The sequence below is a fragment of the Actinia tenebrosa genome, unplaced genomic scaffold, assembly GCF_029948245.1.
Source record: "Actinia tenebrosa isolate PJP-AT-01 unplaced genomic scaffold, QUT_ActTen_1.0 PGA_scaffold16__25_contigs__length_10494907, whole genome shotgun sequence".
Taxonomy (NCBI): Eukaryota; Metazoa; Cnidaria; class Anthozoa; order Actiniaria; family Actiniidae; genus Actinia; species Actinia tenebrosa.
In genome coordinates this window covers 8,344,054-8,361,498 of record NW_028292576.1, presented here as the reverse complement: position 1 = coordinate 8,361,498, position 17,445 = coordinate 8,344,054, and the positions used below count along the sequence as shown (strand labels likewise).

The window sequence follows — 17,445 nt, the reverse complement described above, 5'->3', positions numbered from 1 at the left end:
AGAAAAACAGACTCTTGATTTATACTTCTACAAAAAGGATAACTTCATCAACATTCTTCATTTATTGAGAACAAATCTTAAGTTTGGGTTTGGGTAAGAATTAAAAATCTAAATACGTCTAGATAACGGCGATTATGACTGAACTGAGAAGTCAAATCCAGAGTTTCTGAACAACGTCTTCACCTTGAGATCGATTACCATCACACTAAGTATAAACAATCTTTGAAAGAAAACGCTTTTTTCCCTTAAGCTTTCCGTATATTCACTACTCTCTTCTAAGTAAAGCAGCTCAATTATATAACAAAGAGACTGAAAAACCCGACCGGTAATTGTGTCGGCACAAGCCCTAAAACCAGGAAAGACTTTTGATTGATTTAACCAAGACCAGTTCCATTTGAACATCGATGACAAATACATCGATAAGAGAAAACTAGATGCAGACTTGACTTGTTCTATTAGTTTGTATTGTAATCTCCTTAGTTACCTTTTGGAGAAGAAAAAGGGCCCACGTTTTTTGATTATCTTGTATTGAAGAAACAGAAAACGCGCGCGCGTGCTGTGTGCTGTCATAAAGCACGCGGGGGTTGGCAGAACACGAGAGAAGTGTTAAGAGAAGCACGACGCGTAGCGGATCTCGAGTGATCTGCCAATCCCCAAGTGCTTTAGTTCACACAGCACTGCAAGCAAGTTTTTTATTTCTTTTATAAAATACAATTTACTATAATCGTTATTTTAGATAGGAATGACGCAACTGAAAGTGAGCGCGCGTGTAGGCTGTGTGCACTCATAAAGCACGCGCTCACAGCCAATCAGAACGCGAGATTTGTAACCGTTACTTCATAATTCTCTTCTCTTCTCTTTGTGTCCCTGTTTGTGTTTCTTTGTTCTACTCCCCCTTGTGCTGTGTTTCTTTATTTTTCTTTCCTTTTTCCCCCTGTTGCGTTGCGTTGCGTTGCGTTGCGTTGCTTTGCGTTGCTTTGCATTGGGTCCTGTCGTGTTGTCGTCAAAATTGCGCATGCGTATCTCTCTGCATAGAATATCAGTACCAATTTAGCAGTCAGTCTTTTCGTTAGAATACCTCATTTTTAATATAAGAGAGTTTTAGATTTACGTTCACGGCAAACGTGAAACGTCAGTTGACCAGTAAGCAATTCTTTTAAATTACCGAAAAAGAATCGCAAAAAAGTCCAAGTAGTAGAAAAACAAGAGTATTTGCGCTTGGTGAGAAGGTTTGTAAAAGGTAAAGTAAAATACAGGAAAACTATGAAAACGTGGTCAACGTTTGCCGTTTGCGGGGAGAAAAAAAATGTCAATCTAAAACTCTCTATTATGTATTCATTTTCGTTTCAAATAATATAGCATACAGCCAGTGACTAAGCTCTGATTCAAGTGTGTTATCTATCATTTAATGTTTTTGACACTTGTTTTTTACAGTTGATTACAACTCATTTTATTTTGAATAGAAAACTTTTCTAGTCTTCTGACATTTATCACATATGTCGATTAACTAGAGGTCACCTTCATGTTATTCTTTTTATTACGACTCTGCTGATGTCATGGTTATGCATCAGTATAAACTACAAAAATTGAAGCTTACCTTATCTTATATAGCCTGCAAAGCAGGCGTTCTTGTGGGTTTGGGTAAAAACCGGGGTTTTGGGGGAACTTTGGACATTTGGAACGAGCGAGAATTGAAACCGAGCAAGGAGATATGCATTCCTTTTTTTTTTTTTGCAAGGTCCCATTTTTCTCGCGGGCACGTAGTCGAAACAGGAACCCCAAAACCCCGATTTTTCCTCAAACCCATCACAAGAACGTCTGCTCTGCAGGCTATGTCTTATATAACTATATTTCTATCCTATATACACCTAAATATCTGACGAAAATAATGGCTGACAATAAACATTGCATAGTAGGAGCTGACTTTGACAACTTGTTAATCGTTATTGTCTCCAAATATATAAACTCCTCTCAGACAAAATTATGTTGGATGCAAATTCAAAGTTAACATGACAAAACAACATTTAAAAAAATACAACAAAAACAATAAGAAGAAAACAACAGCAATCTAACTAAGGTCACAAATTCCATCAAGAAAAACCAAGCCGGGACTGAACCCTGAACCCTGAGCCGGTTGTTTCAAGGTATATATAAACATTTAACATTTGGAGGCTTGTAATGGGATTTCTTTGTATATTGACGAAGATCGACAGTGGTCTATACTATGAACTCATATAACATTGAAACTTCATACGCGGAAGCCAAAACATAACAAAATATATAGCGGACCCATGCATCCATGCATCTGGATCTTAAAAGCTCTCGTTTTACTTTCTAGTACACATAGACAGTTGTTTCCATATCAATCATTCCTCATAAAGGTCCTTTTAGTCATTTTCTTGTATCCAATACTAGACTAAAGGTGTCTTCTACATATGGAAAGTTGCCGTCAACTTATTGCCAATAATATATCTACAAATTACCCGACGACCTGACGAAATTACAGGTTTGCATCTCCTGTACCCTGAGAAATGTCCAGGCAGGAATATTGCAGACTACTAATTACCCTGTCAATGAAGTGCGGATCGGAAGGGCACGCTGGGAATCATTCTTGCAACGTTGAGAAACGCCTTCATGTTTCGCACTCGGAAGAGATGCCTCAGAGATGTAGTAGCCAGGCCAATAGATTCTGGAATGCCGTACACAAATCTGCCGACAGCAACGACGTAGATTTGAACTCCCATCATCTTCAACTCAAATGCGCGGTAAAGGGTCAACTCCTTTTGTACGTTCGATAATCCGTCAGTGATCAAGAGGACCTGCAGAAAAATGTTTTAACATTAAAAGGAGGTTCATTACTGCAGCAATAAGCACTTTGGTGGCTCTGTAACATTATTCAATTGTAAAAGGTTTCTCCGCCTTTCCTTATTTTTTCTTATTTTTCATTTTGTTTTTTTGTTCTCTTCTTCGTTTTCTTTCCCCTTCCCTTCCCTTCCTTCTCTTTTTCTTTTCTTCTTTAATCTTTTCTTTCTTTTTTCTCCTTCCTTATTCTCTTTCTTGAATTACATTGATTAGTCATTTTCCAGTTTTTCGCGTCTTCGTTTAACTCTAATTTCGTTATACTATGACATTTAGTTAAACTATTCAAGTATGTATTCCTAAATTTGACATCGTGAAAAGATGAAAAATCTTGCTTTCGGGCGCTAGTCCTTCGTCGGAGTAAAAGAGCACTGTTTGTCAGCTTTTGTCCCAACGGGATTAATGAACGCTTTGCTTTTAACTAACCCACTCTTTTGTCTTTTGATTGTTTCTTTCGTTTCCTTGCCCACCTTGTTCGCATTGGCTTCTTTTGTTTTGTTCTCAGTATATAAACACTCCTTTCTACCACCTCTTTCTCTTTTACTCCGTCGAAGGACTAGCGTCCGAAACGTCAGTAAGTTTCTTCAAGAACTTTTCACAGTGTAAAATCACCCTTTTATCATTACTGTTTCATTAGAAACACCGAGGCAGCTCACACTAGTTTTTATCTAGTTATCTCCAAAACCAAAAATGCTACACTTACCCTTTTATCCATATTATTAGATGTTATATTACAGAGGCTTTTATGTTCTCCAGGCCAGATCATTAACTACGAGAACTTATGCCTGTCATGTCACCGCACATAACCAATATCAGAAGTTCAGCAGTTAATTATTCGTCTTCTTATCATTAAAAAACTTTCTTGTTGTTTGGGCTGTTTGGCTTGTCAAAATCATCGACCAAGCTTAATGAAAGTGACCGGCAAGTGTGTTTCCTTTCGAATTCTAGTTTTGATGTACTATTATCATCATCAATAACAAAAAACATCATGATTTGATGGGAATCAACGGATATACCCTATAGTACTAGGGCGCAGAATATTAATAACTAGCATGAATAACTGCAGCAGTCGCTTTAGAGACTGAACACGAATTTTGATCATGAGATCCAAAATCCCAATCATATGTTCATCTTTATTCCTTTCCTAATTCTTACCTTATTGAGTGCACCTTTAGTTTTGTTTGATTCGGGGTCTTCAAACAATGTCTTTGCAAGTAAAAGTCCCTTTTGAATGTTAGTTCTTCCAGGAATGAAAGGCACTTTTTTTAGTTTCTTCAGTGTGGTCCTCTTGTCTGCAAAGTTCATTTGGATGAAAGCATCGGTTGAAAATACAACAATACCATACCGGTTATCGTCTCTTGATTTGGCTACCATGGTGTGGATTGCTTTCACCTCTTGCTGGAAATGTCTTCTCCCGACTGAGGAAGATGAGTCCAGAACGAAGACTATGTTACTTGCCTACAATACAAAAAACGAGATGCTGCTGTAAAACTTCAATTAAGTTAATCATAGTTTCAATGATCAAATAAAGGTTTTGCACCATCACGTGACGGCAGTCATAACAGATGGCAGGAACAATATAATCGTTTCACATAAGAAGAAAAATTTGTTCAATTCCAGAGAGCAAAGGGATTGTATTGTCTTGCCATCTAACCACAGGTAGCCCAAGTTGTATTATGGGTGTGGACACGTGATGGTGCAAAATCTCTATTCAATATTAAAAAAACAAGTTTCAAACCAACATTCACTTTCACTCACACTAGATTCCATGCACGCACCTCTCAACTCACGTGTTGCCAACGAAAGGAGGATGAAGCACCAGAGCTCCCGAAGAAATGGAAAGAACGCAACACATCTAATTAACTCGAGCCGAGAATCCAATCACAGTGGTGAGAAACAGTTGTAGCACTGAGCTAGCGCATGTCCCCATGCCCCTTATTCAACCTACGTCTACCAATAAAGTCAAAAGCCAGAGCTGAAGTAGGTTCTTAGTCGCCCAAGCACCGTGTTCTTACCTTCCCCTGATTTGGACCTCTCCTGATTCTGCCACTTGAAAGTCTTGAAATACGCAGCCCCATGAAATAGCTCGCAAACTTTTGTGAGGTGTTGGAAATTGGAGGAATGAGTTGATATTCTGGGGGGAAAAGAATACTTTTACTATAAACTCATTTATAGTACACTCAACAAAATTACTCGACTCTGATTGGTCGAGAGGAGTACAATTATAGCGTTAATTGTACTCCGTAGGAGTACCGAATTAAGTCGCTATGGCAACACGGCCAAAACAATGTCAAAACAATTATTTTCTATCATTTTGTACTTAAAAAACATAAATAAAATTTTAAAGCCGTAAAAACTGATCTTTTTTATGCATTACAGTTGCGCGATGGACTGAATAGACAAAGATGAACGGCGTCGCTTCGCATTTTTTACTGAAATTTTGTTGAGTGAACTATAAACAAACATATACTAATAGCAACTGAACCTAAATATTTGGGCTAGTTTAACTTATAAATAAATAAAGGTCATTAGGAAGAGAGATAATAAGTTAATTAGCCGGGTTGGTGGGTTGGTGGGTTGGTGGGTTGGTGGGTTGGTGGGTTGGTGGGTTGGTGGGTTGGTGGGTTGGTGGGTTGGTGGGTTGGTGGGTTGGTAGGCTGTTAGGTTGGTAGGTTAGTAGGTTGGTAGACATTTGGAGGGCATGACGGAAGAAGAAAAGTCAATATTGTTAACCAGTTAAGTGATGTGCATGATGATGTTCAGATACTATTGATAAAATATGCTAAATAGACCAATCACTTTTTCAGAAGGTTTATACAAATGGTTTACTTGTAACCCAGCTGGATACCCTAGACCTCCTGGTGCGCTTCTCTTATTCGCCAATTTTGTCTCCATAAACAATGAAATACATAACTGATCTACGGGATCCCTTCTAATGTACCTTAACCCTGGATCCGGCAATTGCACGGGCCATAATCGGGATCATGATAAAACGACTTAAAGTGAATTAATTCATCCGGCTGTGCATGACCGTGATCAAAAAGTAAACAACGTCGGCCACGCATGATTGGTTGCATGAAAGTGCTACGGATAACTGTAGCGTAAGACCTTTCTATTGACAATGTCACACGCCATTAAGAACGTATTTAGAATGTTATTAGAATATTTAGCGGCGTGAATTCATCCCTAAAGCAGCAAGCAAATAAAGACAAATCTCTGGCGAGACAGGTGTCTATCTATATAGGGCTTCTGTTTCTACATCTTGTTTGGGGAATTCAAGTCTTTGGTTTAACCTTTATTTAACCTTCAAGATTTGAAATGCTAATAAAAGTTGCGTGTCGTCGTAAAGTCGTCATGCTGCATCAGTTATAAACGGTTTGTGCTTGATAAATTCTTGTAGATAGTTTGAAAAAAAAGAGAAGCAACGTGTCTCCGTAAAATACTAATCCAGTACAAAATCTGCAAAACGTAGCTTTAGTTTGCTGTTTAGGTAATACAGTGTACTTCTAAGAAAGAATGTTTGTTCCATGCGCTATTACAATTATCGAGAAAATGGCTATAAAGTAAGGTGCTAGGAGCGGTAAATCATTCGTCTAATTAGTCGAGTTATTAACTTTGTTTGTATTCATGATAGACTTGTGTTTAACCGATTGTTTTAAACAGCAAGCACTGGTTAACACCAACGTTTGATGTTGAATTAAACAGCAGAATTCAGTAAGCCGCCGACACATTCACAATATGCCAGAAACTGAGACCTTAAAATTCAGGAATGATCATAGAATTCATTACATCGTTCATTGTGATTCGAATGGAGAAAAACAGTAGAGAGTTTTTGCCTACGAGGTGTTGACTCTTCCCGAGAAAAACACTATAATATATCAACGAATTATTCGTCTTCGTTACGCTGCGCTTACACCTCATTTAAAAGTTCAATAAACTAATAAAAAGTGTATATAATAGTTATAACGAAGCTAAAGAGATGAAAACCATGGTTTCATAAAGCCATCATGTTAACCATAAGACATGTTACGAGTGTGTGAAGGTTCCAGAAGAAGTTTTAAAAACTGAATTAGATGAACATTTCGACACTTACGCTTGTAGGGATCTTCATAAAAGCTTTCAGTCTCCCAGATATACGATGTACACGCGCTAATGAAACACAAATAAATCACTGTAACTATGGCAAACATGTTGAAGTTATATGCAAGCATAATTTTGTTGTATTCAGCTTGACCAGTTACAAGTCAGTGAAGTTTAACTAGGGTTCCTTTCGTCCGGCAGTGTTCTTGATATGCCAAAAATGGACTTGCTCTGATTCGCTTGAAAAAGTACGTGTATTAGCACTTAATTGCACGTTGTGTTGTCGAGTCAATATTTGCTCATTTGCATGCAAATAAGTATTGAGATGGAGACACATTATCTGAGGTATTAGTTAGTGGAGTGTCAGGAAGCGGTTTCTTAGCAAGAGGCGGGCATTGGAATGCACCTTTATTTGTTTATATGCTAAGCTTACAATAAGATAAAGCTGATATTTACGACTGATGTATATGAGGAATTTATGAGAAACAAAAAGTGAAGACGGAATTGATGGTTTTCAACCATTCCCAAGGGAATTAAATAACAAAAGACACGGCGGCCATGTTGGAGGATATATCAAAAGAATTCACTGACAATTCTTTTGTTTGTTAAGTTCCTCCAACGTGGCCACCGTGAAAACCATCAATATAATGAACATAAAAAGTGAAAGGGCGTTTCCAAGGACTAAACTTAGAGAAGGGTCAAAGCAAGGCGATGAAAAAAGAATATGACAGAAAATAAAGAGAAGAGAAGAGATATTGTAGTGATTGTGGTCGAACAGAGGGGAAAGGACTGAGAAGTAGGGAAGAGGGAGAAATTGAGGAGGAGGAGACAGGAGACAAGGAGCAAGGGAGGATCCGGAAGAGAAGATAGAGAAGAAAAAGAAAAGGTGTAGGTGTAGGTGTAGGTGAAGGTGAAGGAGAAGGAGAAGGAGAAGGAGAAGGAGAAGGAGAAGGAGAAGGAGAAGGAGAAGGAGAAGGAGAAGGAGAAGGAGAAGGAGAAGGAGAAGGAGAAGAGAAAAATATGAAATCATTTAAAAAACACATTTTTTCCAACGTCCCTTGAAAGTGATTTGGCCCAGGTAAAAACAAACCAATATCAATTTGAGGTACAAGCACTAAATGACTAGCTTAGCAATCCACTAGACGAAAAACAAACAAATTGCTCAGGTACGTATTTTTCGTAGGACGTGCACACGGCGATCACTCTAGCAAACCATACACGTATACATCAGCGCAGGAAGTGCCATCATTATTGCCATCTAAGCTCTTCTTCAGATCTTGTCCATACCAAATACGAAATTCCTGACCAGCCATGACATCTAGAGGCGTGGTAAAGTTCTTGAAGACAATTTCTGGAGACTTGGATGTAAACCCAGGCAGGGAATACTCGAGACGGGCGGAGCTGGAAATAAACTCATCTTGGGGCAAGATCTTTATGTTTTGGTTGTTGGTGATAATAGTCATTAATGTGTCTGTATATGTAAGGAAAGGAGCACAGCCCCAATCGCTTTTGGCCGAGGAATAAGAAAAAGAGCATGATACGTAACCCGATAGATGAACAAGCTTGAATGTTAGAACCTTTCCTGTCTTCTTGACATAGAACGTCCCATATGATGAACCTTTGGCTCCAAAGCAGACAGGGCTTACGTTTATTTTATGCCATTGGTCTAGAAAAGAAGAAAAAAATGAAGAACTCAGTAACTAAAATTCAATGCGCTGTACATTGCAGTGCATTTTGGGGCTGTTTTAGGAGACATATTTTCAAGATGGCGTCTATCTAGTCCCCAAAACTGTGCCACAGAGCACTGTATATCATTATTATTATTATTGTTATTATTATTATTATTATTAGTTTTTCTTTTTCTCTTTTTTTTAAATTTTATTTATTAATTTGTTGCAGATATATTTAGATATTGTATATATAGATTTTGATCACACTCTTCGGCTAGGATCCTACGATAATGCACTATTAAACCTACTGATTGTTAATTAGATTTAAAATAAAATAATAATTATTATTCAAAATATATAGGTATATTATAATAAATAACTTTATTGACAATAATAATTAACTAATAATTCATTATAATATGAGACGTGATAAGAATATTGCTATAATTGGTATATTATTACTATTATTACTATTATTATTATTATTATTATTATTATTATTATCATTATTATTATTATCATTATTATTATTATGCTTTCAAATCATAAATAGGCTGTTGAACCGGTAACAATCCTTACTCTTACACGAATAATTCCAAAGGTTCCAACAAACCATCCCCCATTTATGTAGAAAAGGAAGGGTTGGGAGACCGGAGCCTATGGTTTCAAGTCCTTATCCAAGAAGTATTGAGGGTCTAAACATTTGCAGACGTAATTACGAAGGCAGCACCTTAAATTCAATTATTTTAAGGTCCTGAATGTTGGCCCGGCTGAGCCGCTTGAATCACTTCCTGTCACACAACAGACAAGCCGTCGCTCCGGGGCCAGTTGGGCTAGCCGAGTAGCCTGCGGTTTGTGGGGAGGATTTGGGGAGAAAATCGGTTGCAACTGCAGCTCTCGGTTAACTGGTTTCAGTTTCAATTTAACAAAAATAAAGGTAGTTCGCTAGTAGTCAAAATATTGTCAAAATTAGACATGCGTACTTATATACATACATACATTTACATATATACTCACATGCAATCTGGCAGAACGCTCCACGGAACCCCTGAGGGCAATGGCAAAGGCAGTGGTTGTCTGGTGTGGTTTCACACGTGCCACCGTTGAAACATCTAGAAGACGCGTCCTGAAATTACGAGAAAAGGAGCCTACGGTTGGATGATCCCTTTGTATAGAGGTACTGTAGTCTTAAACGTCAAAATCTAAAACTATGAATGTTTTCTATTCCTTTAATCTCTTTCTATTATTTTGTTGTTCTTTCCTTCTCTCTTTACTTCCTTCCTTCTTTCTCTTTTAGTTCTCTCGTTGGCTTTCGCCGTTCATGTTCGTATCTTCCTCCCTTTCTTTTTTCTCTCACAAGTCGATTTTTCCCAATGGTGAAAGAACGGTGAAAAACGTCACAATGATGGCGGATTTGTAGTAATTTAGCTCTGCTAGTAAATCGATAGCTCTGATCAATATACCTAATTTTTAACATTTTATAAACAGCTATTTATCCTAAGATATATACGTTATTTTGTGGCTATTATTGCTTTTTTAGTTCTGAAAACTACTATTTTTGTAGTTTATTGTGTGATTTTCTCAGTGATTTTATTAGCGTTAAAATCATAAGAATGTTTTCAAATGACGTCATAATAAAACAGAGCATTTTATCAAAATTCTGATGCGATGTTCAGAATGTAACATTGACATCATTCCCCCCCTCCCCCTCCCTAGAATTTGATCCAGGGCTCATCTAGTTAAGCGCAGCCATTTCGCTGTAACAAGTTCACGGTTTCCGACGCCATATTGCTTGGGGGCAAATTTACAAAGAAGCGTAGGGGAAAGAGATACGTTTTTCGTTACATTTCCATTCTGAGGTAAATTTTCGAGACCAACCTTTGTCTGTCGAAGGAGAATCCTCTGTCAATGTTCAAAGCAATATGGCGTCGGAAACTGTGAACTTGTCTATTATAAACAGAGTAACTTTTTTTGCACGAATAAAAATTCATCATTATCATGATTTTCCGTGAAAAAATAAAGGTTTCAGATTTTCCAAGGGAGAAAGTTATTATTGTTTCGCAACCGGAACATGGCTGCATGAAAACGAAAATGACTATTTCCGACTGATTTTACGTAAAAGTTTCTAAAACTTGTTTTAGGCTGATAAGAAGATATAACTATAACTAAAAACTAGTGTGAGCTGCGTCGGTGTTTCTAATGAAACAGTAATGATAAAAGGGTAAATTATACACCGTGAAAAGATGAAAAAACTTACTGACGTTTCGGACGCTAGTCCTTCGTCGGAGTAAAAGGCTGATATGAAAATTCTCATCTCAAAATTCCTCTTTGACATGTCGACTTTGCGGCTCGATTCGAGAAGTGAGTAATATTGATATGATGAAGAATTGGCTACTAAGCTATACGTAGTCATTTTCTTACCACGGAGCGAGTATAGTGATGATATGTTGTTGAAGACTCTAATGAAACTCCAGAGGGATCGTCTTGGTGATTGGCCATCAACACGCACTCATACAACCCATCAGTGTCCGGTCGAGTCGCAAGGTTTAGGGACAAGCAATCCGAACGACGCTCGCATTTCCAGACACAATCAAACTTATCTTCAGCTTTGCTGAGCTCTATAACCGTTCCTTTTAGCGCTTTGAAGGCAAGTTTCGTTAGATATGTTCCTTCGGAAGGAACACAGGTTACCGATTGAAAATCTAGTACTGATATAATGGCGAATAAGAAGCTTAAACAGATTGACATTTCGGATGATACCAAAAACGAATTTTGAAACTGAGAGACTGCTTTCTGAGTCAAGATTCGAACAGCTTCAGCAGTGCCAAGAAATAAGCGCTATCGGAAAAGATAGATGTTTATTTAAAGTTTCCTTTAATGTTTGATGGCTAAGAACTAATTAATATCACACAGGGAGTAGTGATCAAATCACGACATGTATAATTTCAATTACATCCTCAGCTGCGCTTGCCCACCTTTTTTCCTGATATTTTAATTTTAACTTCTACAATCTACCACTCTATGTGTGCAGGATACAAGGCTCAAAAAAGAGGGAAGCTAGTGAATGTTGATTTTCTGGTTAGGGAGAGAAAAACCAAAGCCATAAGAAAAACCCTCTTCTGAACTACAAACACTGCCGCCCACAGGAAACCCGTGTCAGAAAAGGAAATGTTACTTGATACTACATTTGAATTGAAGTATAGATCGTTTTCACGTGTCGTCATCAATTTCCGGTCGCCATATTGGTGTACCTCGATAGCGTGACTATGCAAAAACATGTGTGTAACAATCATGCCATGACTAGCGAAGTGCTCTGAATAATATGGAATATGTTGCCGGCGAAAAGGAAAAAAAAGAGTTTAGCGAAAATTTATCTTCAATACCTCTATCTGAGTATGCCAAGAAGCTGGAAACTCGAGTGAAACGGCGTTATCTTGATAAAATTTCGTCGATTGGAATCGACCCCGTGTTAGTTGACAGCAACCTTTTTAAGCCGGACTGTTTACCTCCAGTAGAATCTACAGATCTGCTATTTTATCTCGTCCTAGAAACAAGTTTCTACACAAACCAACAGTTTAAAGCTTTTCGTAGTCTGGAAGCTTATAATCAGATGGTCTCCGGATTTATTGCAAGCGTAGAAGGCCACATCATTTCTGACAAGTTTGTTGTTGTCGCGAAGGTGAGACATTCTCAGCGAATGAACGATGCTCTGATCCCAGTATGGATAATCACAGAAAAACAGGGGAACATAATTTCTTGTCACTGTTTAGGTTGTAAAGCTGGTCTTGGTGAGTCGTGTTCTCACGTAGCTAGCGTACTATTTTACCTAGAAGCCTGGACGAAAATAAACGGCAAGTTATCCTGTACCCAAGTAAAGTGCACGTGGATTTTGCCAACCTACGTGAAACAAGTTGATTATGCTAGAGTACGAGATATCAATTTTACTTCTGCACGAAAAATGAAGACGGACTTAGAGAAAAAAATCGATTATCATAACGATATTCCCAGTCAAAGCAAGTCAACACAAGTTTTAGGAACATTAAAGTCTTCTTCAAAAGAATGCAAAGCTCCTACAGAACCGGAAATGGATGCTTTCTACGCGGAAATCAACAAGAGTCAAAACAAGGCCGTGGTTCTAAGCTTGATTTCTCCATACTCAAGTAGCTTTGTGTTGAAAAGCAGATCTGTTCCAACAGTAAATGATCTTTGTAAAAAGGAATACTTAGATCTATCATATCCAGAGCTTATAAAGGTCTGTCAAGGCATAAAGATTGAAATTTCAAAAAATCACATAGAACAAATTGAGAGAGATACCTTAAAACAGTCAAAAGGACATAACTTTTTCAAACACAGAGCTGGAAGAATTGGAGCTTCTCAAAGTAAGGCTGCATGCCACTCAGATCCTGCTTTGCCCTCCCTGTCTCTAATACAATCAATTTGTTACCCAGAGCTAGCCAAGTTTACCACTAAAGCCACTGTTCATGGTTGTAAACATGAGGAAGATGCTATCAAGGCCTATAAACAAATAATGAAAGGGAAGCACACCAATTTCAAGGTTCAGAAGTGTGGTCTGTTTATCAATGAAGCTTATCCATATATACATGCGACACCTGACTTCTTATGTTCTTGCGACTGTTGTGGAGAAGGATGTGGGGAGGTGAAATGTCCTTTTTGCATTGAGGACTGTGACTTTAATAGCTATCTATCAAAGTCATCATGTTGTCTACTAAAAGATAACAATGAAATGTTTACCCTTAAGCATGATCACCAGTATTACTATCAAGTCCAGCAGCAGCTGTTTACTTTACACAAAGATTACTGTGACTTTGTTGTATGTGCATTTGGAGATGATGGGAGTACGACACTTGTCCAGCCGAGAATATTCCCAGACAAAGAACACTGGGAAATTGCATTGCCAAAGCTCACCACTTTTTGGAGAACCTGTGTCTTACCTGAAGTGCTTGGAAAATGGTCCACTAGAAGGCATACTTCAAAAAGAAGTGAGCCAACAGCAAGTGGGGCTATTTGCTTTTGTAGAACTGCCCAAGATAGATCATGTGTCTGTTGTGCCAACCCCATGTGCCCAATCAGTACATTTCATCTTTCATGCTTGGGACTGACAACCACACCCAAAACATGGTACTGCCCAAATTGCAGATTGTTACCTGAATTCAAAAACTCTAAAGGCAAGTCCCAATCAAGCAAGAAAAAAATAGCATCTTCTAAAGCCTTGGCCCTGGATGATATCTGTATATGCAAGAGCAAGGCAAAGAATACAGATAAGCTTATTGAGTGCCATAACCCTGTGTGCAAAAATGGAACATTTTTTCACTTGGCCTGTTTAAGCCTTAAACGTATGCCAAACAATGCTAATTCCACATGGTTATGCCCAGATTGTAAAAAGAATCAAGCACAATCTAATAAGAAAAAAGGAAGTGGAAGTGTCAAGTTTGTCAAACAAATCCAAGGAACCAACAGCAGTGTCAGTGACAAACAAAAGCCACTTGGAAAGCTTACACAGTCAGAGTTTGACCTTATTACATCTCCAACAGGATGGTTAGACTGTTCTGTGATCCAAGAAGCACATGTACTGCTTATGAAAGTCAACAGCAATGTAAGTGGTTTCCAAAGACCAACCCTTGGTCCTGTCAGACAGTTCAGTGTTGTTACTGGTGATTTCATTCAGATAGTGCATTTGAATAACAATCACTGGGCATGCTTAACATCTATTGGCTGTCTTCCTGGGTATGTTAACCTGTTAGACAGCATGACATCACCAATTTCGCAAGAGATAATCGAGCTCACGAAGAATTTGCTTGGTCCAAATTTCAAGAATATCACTCATATACCTGTGCAACAACAGCAAAATGGGAGTGATTGTGGTGTGTTTGCCATTGCATATGCCACATGCCTAGCCTATGGTAAAACTCCAGTTGTGAAGTTCATCATTCCAAGGATGCGGCCACATTTGCTGAGTTGTCTTAAAGCTGGTCATTTGACACTTTTCCCTACCACTTGAACTTCTTGAGGCATTTATTTTGGAATAAAAATTATTGCCTATTTCTTTAATTTCATGAGACATTTATCTCTAAAGGTTTAACTATAAGAGTTAATTATGAAATACAATGACCTAAAAAAGTTAGTGTTCATGCTATTAGAAAATTTCAAAAAAGCATATGTACATGTCATGATACTTAATCATATACAAAGATTTCTAAAGATAGATTGTGTTGGAGTTGCGATGAAAGTGTGCATGCCTAATTCAAACTTTCACATGCCTACATGTATTTCGCATTTCCATCACAACTTCAGTGATCCGCCTTAGCTTGACCACATTAGTTTTATCCCACGAAAACATATTGATAAAATTTTCAATAAAACTCAGCCCTCCATACTCAACTGAAACACGCTGTATGTTAACATTTTAAAAAGTATTATGTGTAGTAATGCATCAGGGGTAATAGTAACATTTGCTGCATTAATTTACAGAGAAATGATTGTGAGCCCCAATTCTCATTCAAAACATGTTACATTGTCTAAGAACAATGGCTCACAATGTATTTCTCTGGTTTTAATCAATCAAATGCAACTATTCCAGGGCACAAGTTTACAAGAGCAGCACATACATTAATTATACGGTCAATCATTGGTTTTGAATCTTCGTTGGAATCATTAGGGTTGCACTGAAGGAAATCTATGGGTAGAATGCCAGAAAATATTGTGTACTTTCGCCGAAGAAGTCCAATGACTCTCTCCACATGAATACGTACATTAGCAATGCCACGTGTTTGCTCCACATCAACAGGATCAAGTTGGTCTTTTCCCCTGGTGAACGCAGGGATGGCAAGCTGTGCACGGTGAAACATTAGGCTTTCTTGAATAGTGAAGCCTCTGTCTGCAAGGACTAGATCTCCAGGTACTAGCATCTTCATTAAACCACAGTTCTCTGTCAGGAACTTGTCAGAAGTTCTTCCTCCCCAGGCTTTTGAAACAAAGGAGATACTTCCTTGTGGTGAAATGCCAATGAGTATTTTCACTGTATTGTGGTGCTTATAAGAAGAAAAAGTTTGTGCACGGGCATAAAGGTTTGAAGGTCTGTTAATAAAGACCTCAAAACAGTCAATGATAACAGTGGTTTTGTTACCAAAGGAAAAGTGAAAACTTTGGGGCATGGTACGGTGCAAATCTTCCCTTTCTGGCCAGTGGATTAATGGTTGTAATCTTATATCCAAAGCTACCATCCAGGAAGAAAAAATTCTTGAGACTGTAGATAAAGACACCGAAAATCGATAGCTTAGATCTTGAAATGGCATGTTAAGTTTGAGTTTCATCAGTGTCATGGCAAATTCTTGAAACTGTGTCAGGCTTTGAGTCCTTCGGCTTACGTGTGGTGAAACGTGTTTAAAAACTGTGTTTAATATATCAAAAGAGGGTAATCCAGTGTAGAAGGAGACTTTGTCATCATTATTTTCAAAGTCATAACAGTCAAATGGCTTATTATCGTCCAGCTTAAGAGACTCGAAAAGATATTCAAACTCATCGGTTTGTGTACCTGCTTGGGAGATTTTTGCTTCCTCTGTCTGAGTGGCAGCATCCTTTTGTTCTGAATCATCTTCTTCTGGTGTACAGAAGTCAATATTCAAAACTTCAGTACCTGGTTCATTCAGTTTCTTTCGCTTTGCCAACAGCTCTTCGTCACTAGTGTGTTCAGTGTCAAACGGCAAAGACCTCTTTTGCTCGCGATTTCTCGCTCTCTCGCTTCTCTTTGCCGCTGTTTCCAGATTTGAACGCTGCTTTTTCTTGTGTCCTAATTGAAGAGTTGGAACCCAGTCTATGTTGTATTTATCCCAAGGTTTCGCAGCCCTTCCACTTACGAAGTGTTTGCCACATACTCGATCATTCTCGATAATCGCCTCCGTCAGATCATCTCGGCTTATAGCTGTGATCCACCTCGATCGCCTTTCTTCTGACAAATATTTAGCTTCTTCCCCTTGACTAGTAACGATAGAAGGTACTCTTGCAAAATAAACTTCTTTATCTCTTCCACTTTTCGATGCGCAGCCAACAATCATACATAAAACCATCTTCACACTCAAGACGCTCTTGGTTTGTTTACACTTTTGGTACACCAATATGGCGGCTAGCAACGGTTGTCAAGTGATTTGGTCACGTGCGTGAAAACGATCTATTGGCTACCTGTAGTTTGTATAGGAAATTATTTCTTATTTGTTTATTAGTTAAAATTGATAATTATAAGACACATGAATGTGGATTCAACTCAAACAAAGAATCGTATTCTCAAGAGAATGTCACGAATTAGACCTAATTCATCTTGGTGTAATGTTTTCCCCTTTCAGACCACATGTCATTCCATGGAGTACCATTTCTTTTAACGGCTGTACAGAACTCGGCTGCACAGCGATAAGATACATAAGTATGGATACAACTCAAGCTAATAATATTATTCTTAAGATATTGTCACTATCTTAATATCTTGAATTAAGAAATATATGACTAAAGTTAATTTTCTCCCGATTTTTTTTTTCTTTTTTCTTTTTTCTTTTTTTCTTCTTTTTTTTTTTTTGTTACTTTATGTAAATCTTGGGCTCCAACTCCCGGTACGGTTACATTCTCGACTTTCACATCCCCATAATGCCTTGCGTTTTTGGGGGTAACCAATCAAAAAACTGTCCCAAATTAAAAGGTTTCTTAATTGAATTTATACTATACCTGCTTTTATCTGTACAATACTGATTATCAGTTTATTCCAAGTTATTTTTGCATGTACAGATCATCAAGAGTTTTGGTCTTACAGAAAATGTATTGACTTACGAAA

At 38.0% G+C, this 17,445-nt stretch overlaps 3 protein-coding genes across 4 annotated transcripts; 1 reads left to right on the top strand and 2 right to left on the bottom strand.

Moving 5' to 3' along the window:
* Positions 1-1,384: 1,384 nt before the first annotated feature.
* Positions 1,385-11,421, bottom strand: LOC116299252 (collagen alpha-1(VI) chain). Of its 2 annotated transcripts, none has more exons than XM_031707883.2 (4): positions 6,953-7,346; positions 4,875-4,993; positions 4,015-4,317; positions 1,385-2,819 (listed from the first exon to the last, which is right to left on the bottom strand). In XM_031707883.2, exons 1-4 carry the CDS (start codon positions 7,068-7,070, stop codon positions 2,571-2,573), a joined length of 789 nt encoding a protein of 262 aa, XP_031563743.1. In that variant the 5' UTR covers positions 7,071-7,346; the 3' UTR covers positions 1,385-2,570. The 2 variants fall into 2 exon arrangements, 1 of the variants encoding a protein (XP_031563743.1); XR_016119984.1 differs by lacking the exons at positions 1,385-2,819; positions 4,015-4,317 and adding exons at positions 9,627-9,735; positions 11,031-11,421 and having other exon boundaries at positions 6,953-8,605.
* Positions 11,422-11,814: 393 nt separating this feature from the next.
* On the top strand, positions 11,815-14,628 carry LOC116306558 (uncharacterized). The gene has a single exon (XM_031716633.2). The coding sequence runs from the start codon at positions 11,932-11,934 to the stop codon at positions 14,626-14,628; it is 2,697 nt and encodes an 898-aa protein (XP_031572493.2). The 5' UTR covers positions 11,815-11,931.
* On the bottom strand, positions 14,625-16,798 carry LOC148910718 (uncharacterized). Its single transcript, XM_089031251.1, has one exon. It carries the CDS (start codon positions 16,691-16,693, stop codon positions 15,185-15,187), a length of 1,509 nt encoding a protein of 502 aa, XP_088887377.1. The 5' UTR covers positions 16,694-16,798; the 3' UTR covers positions 14,625-15,184.
* Between the last annotated feature and the right edge of the window lie 647 nt (positions 16,799-17,445).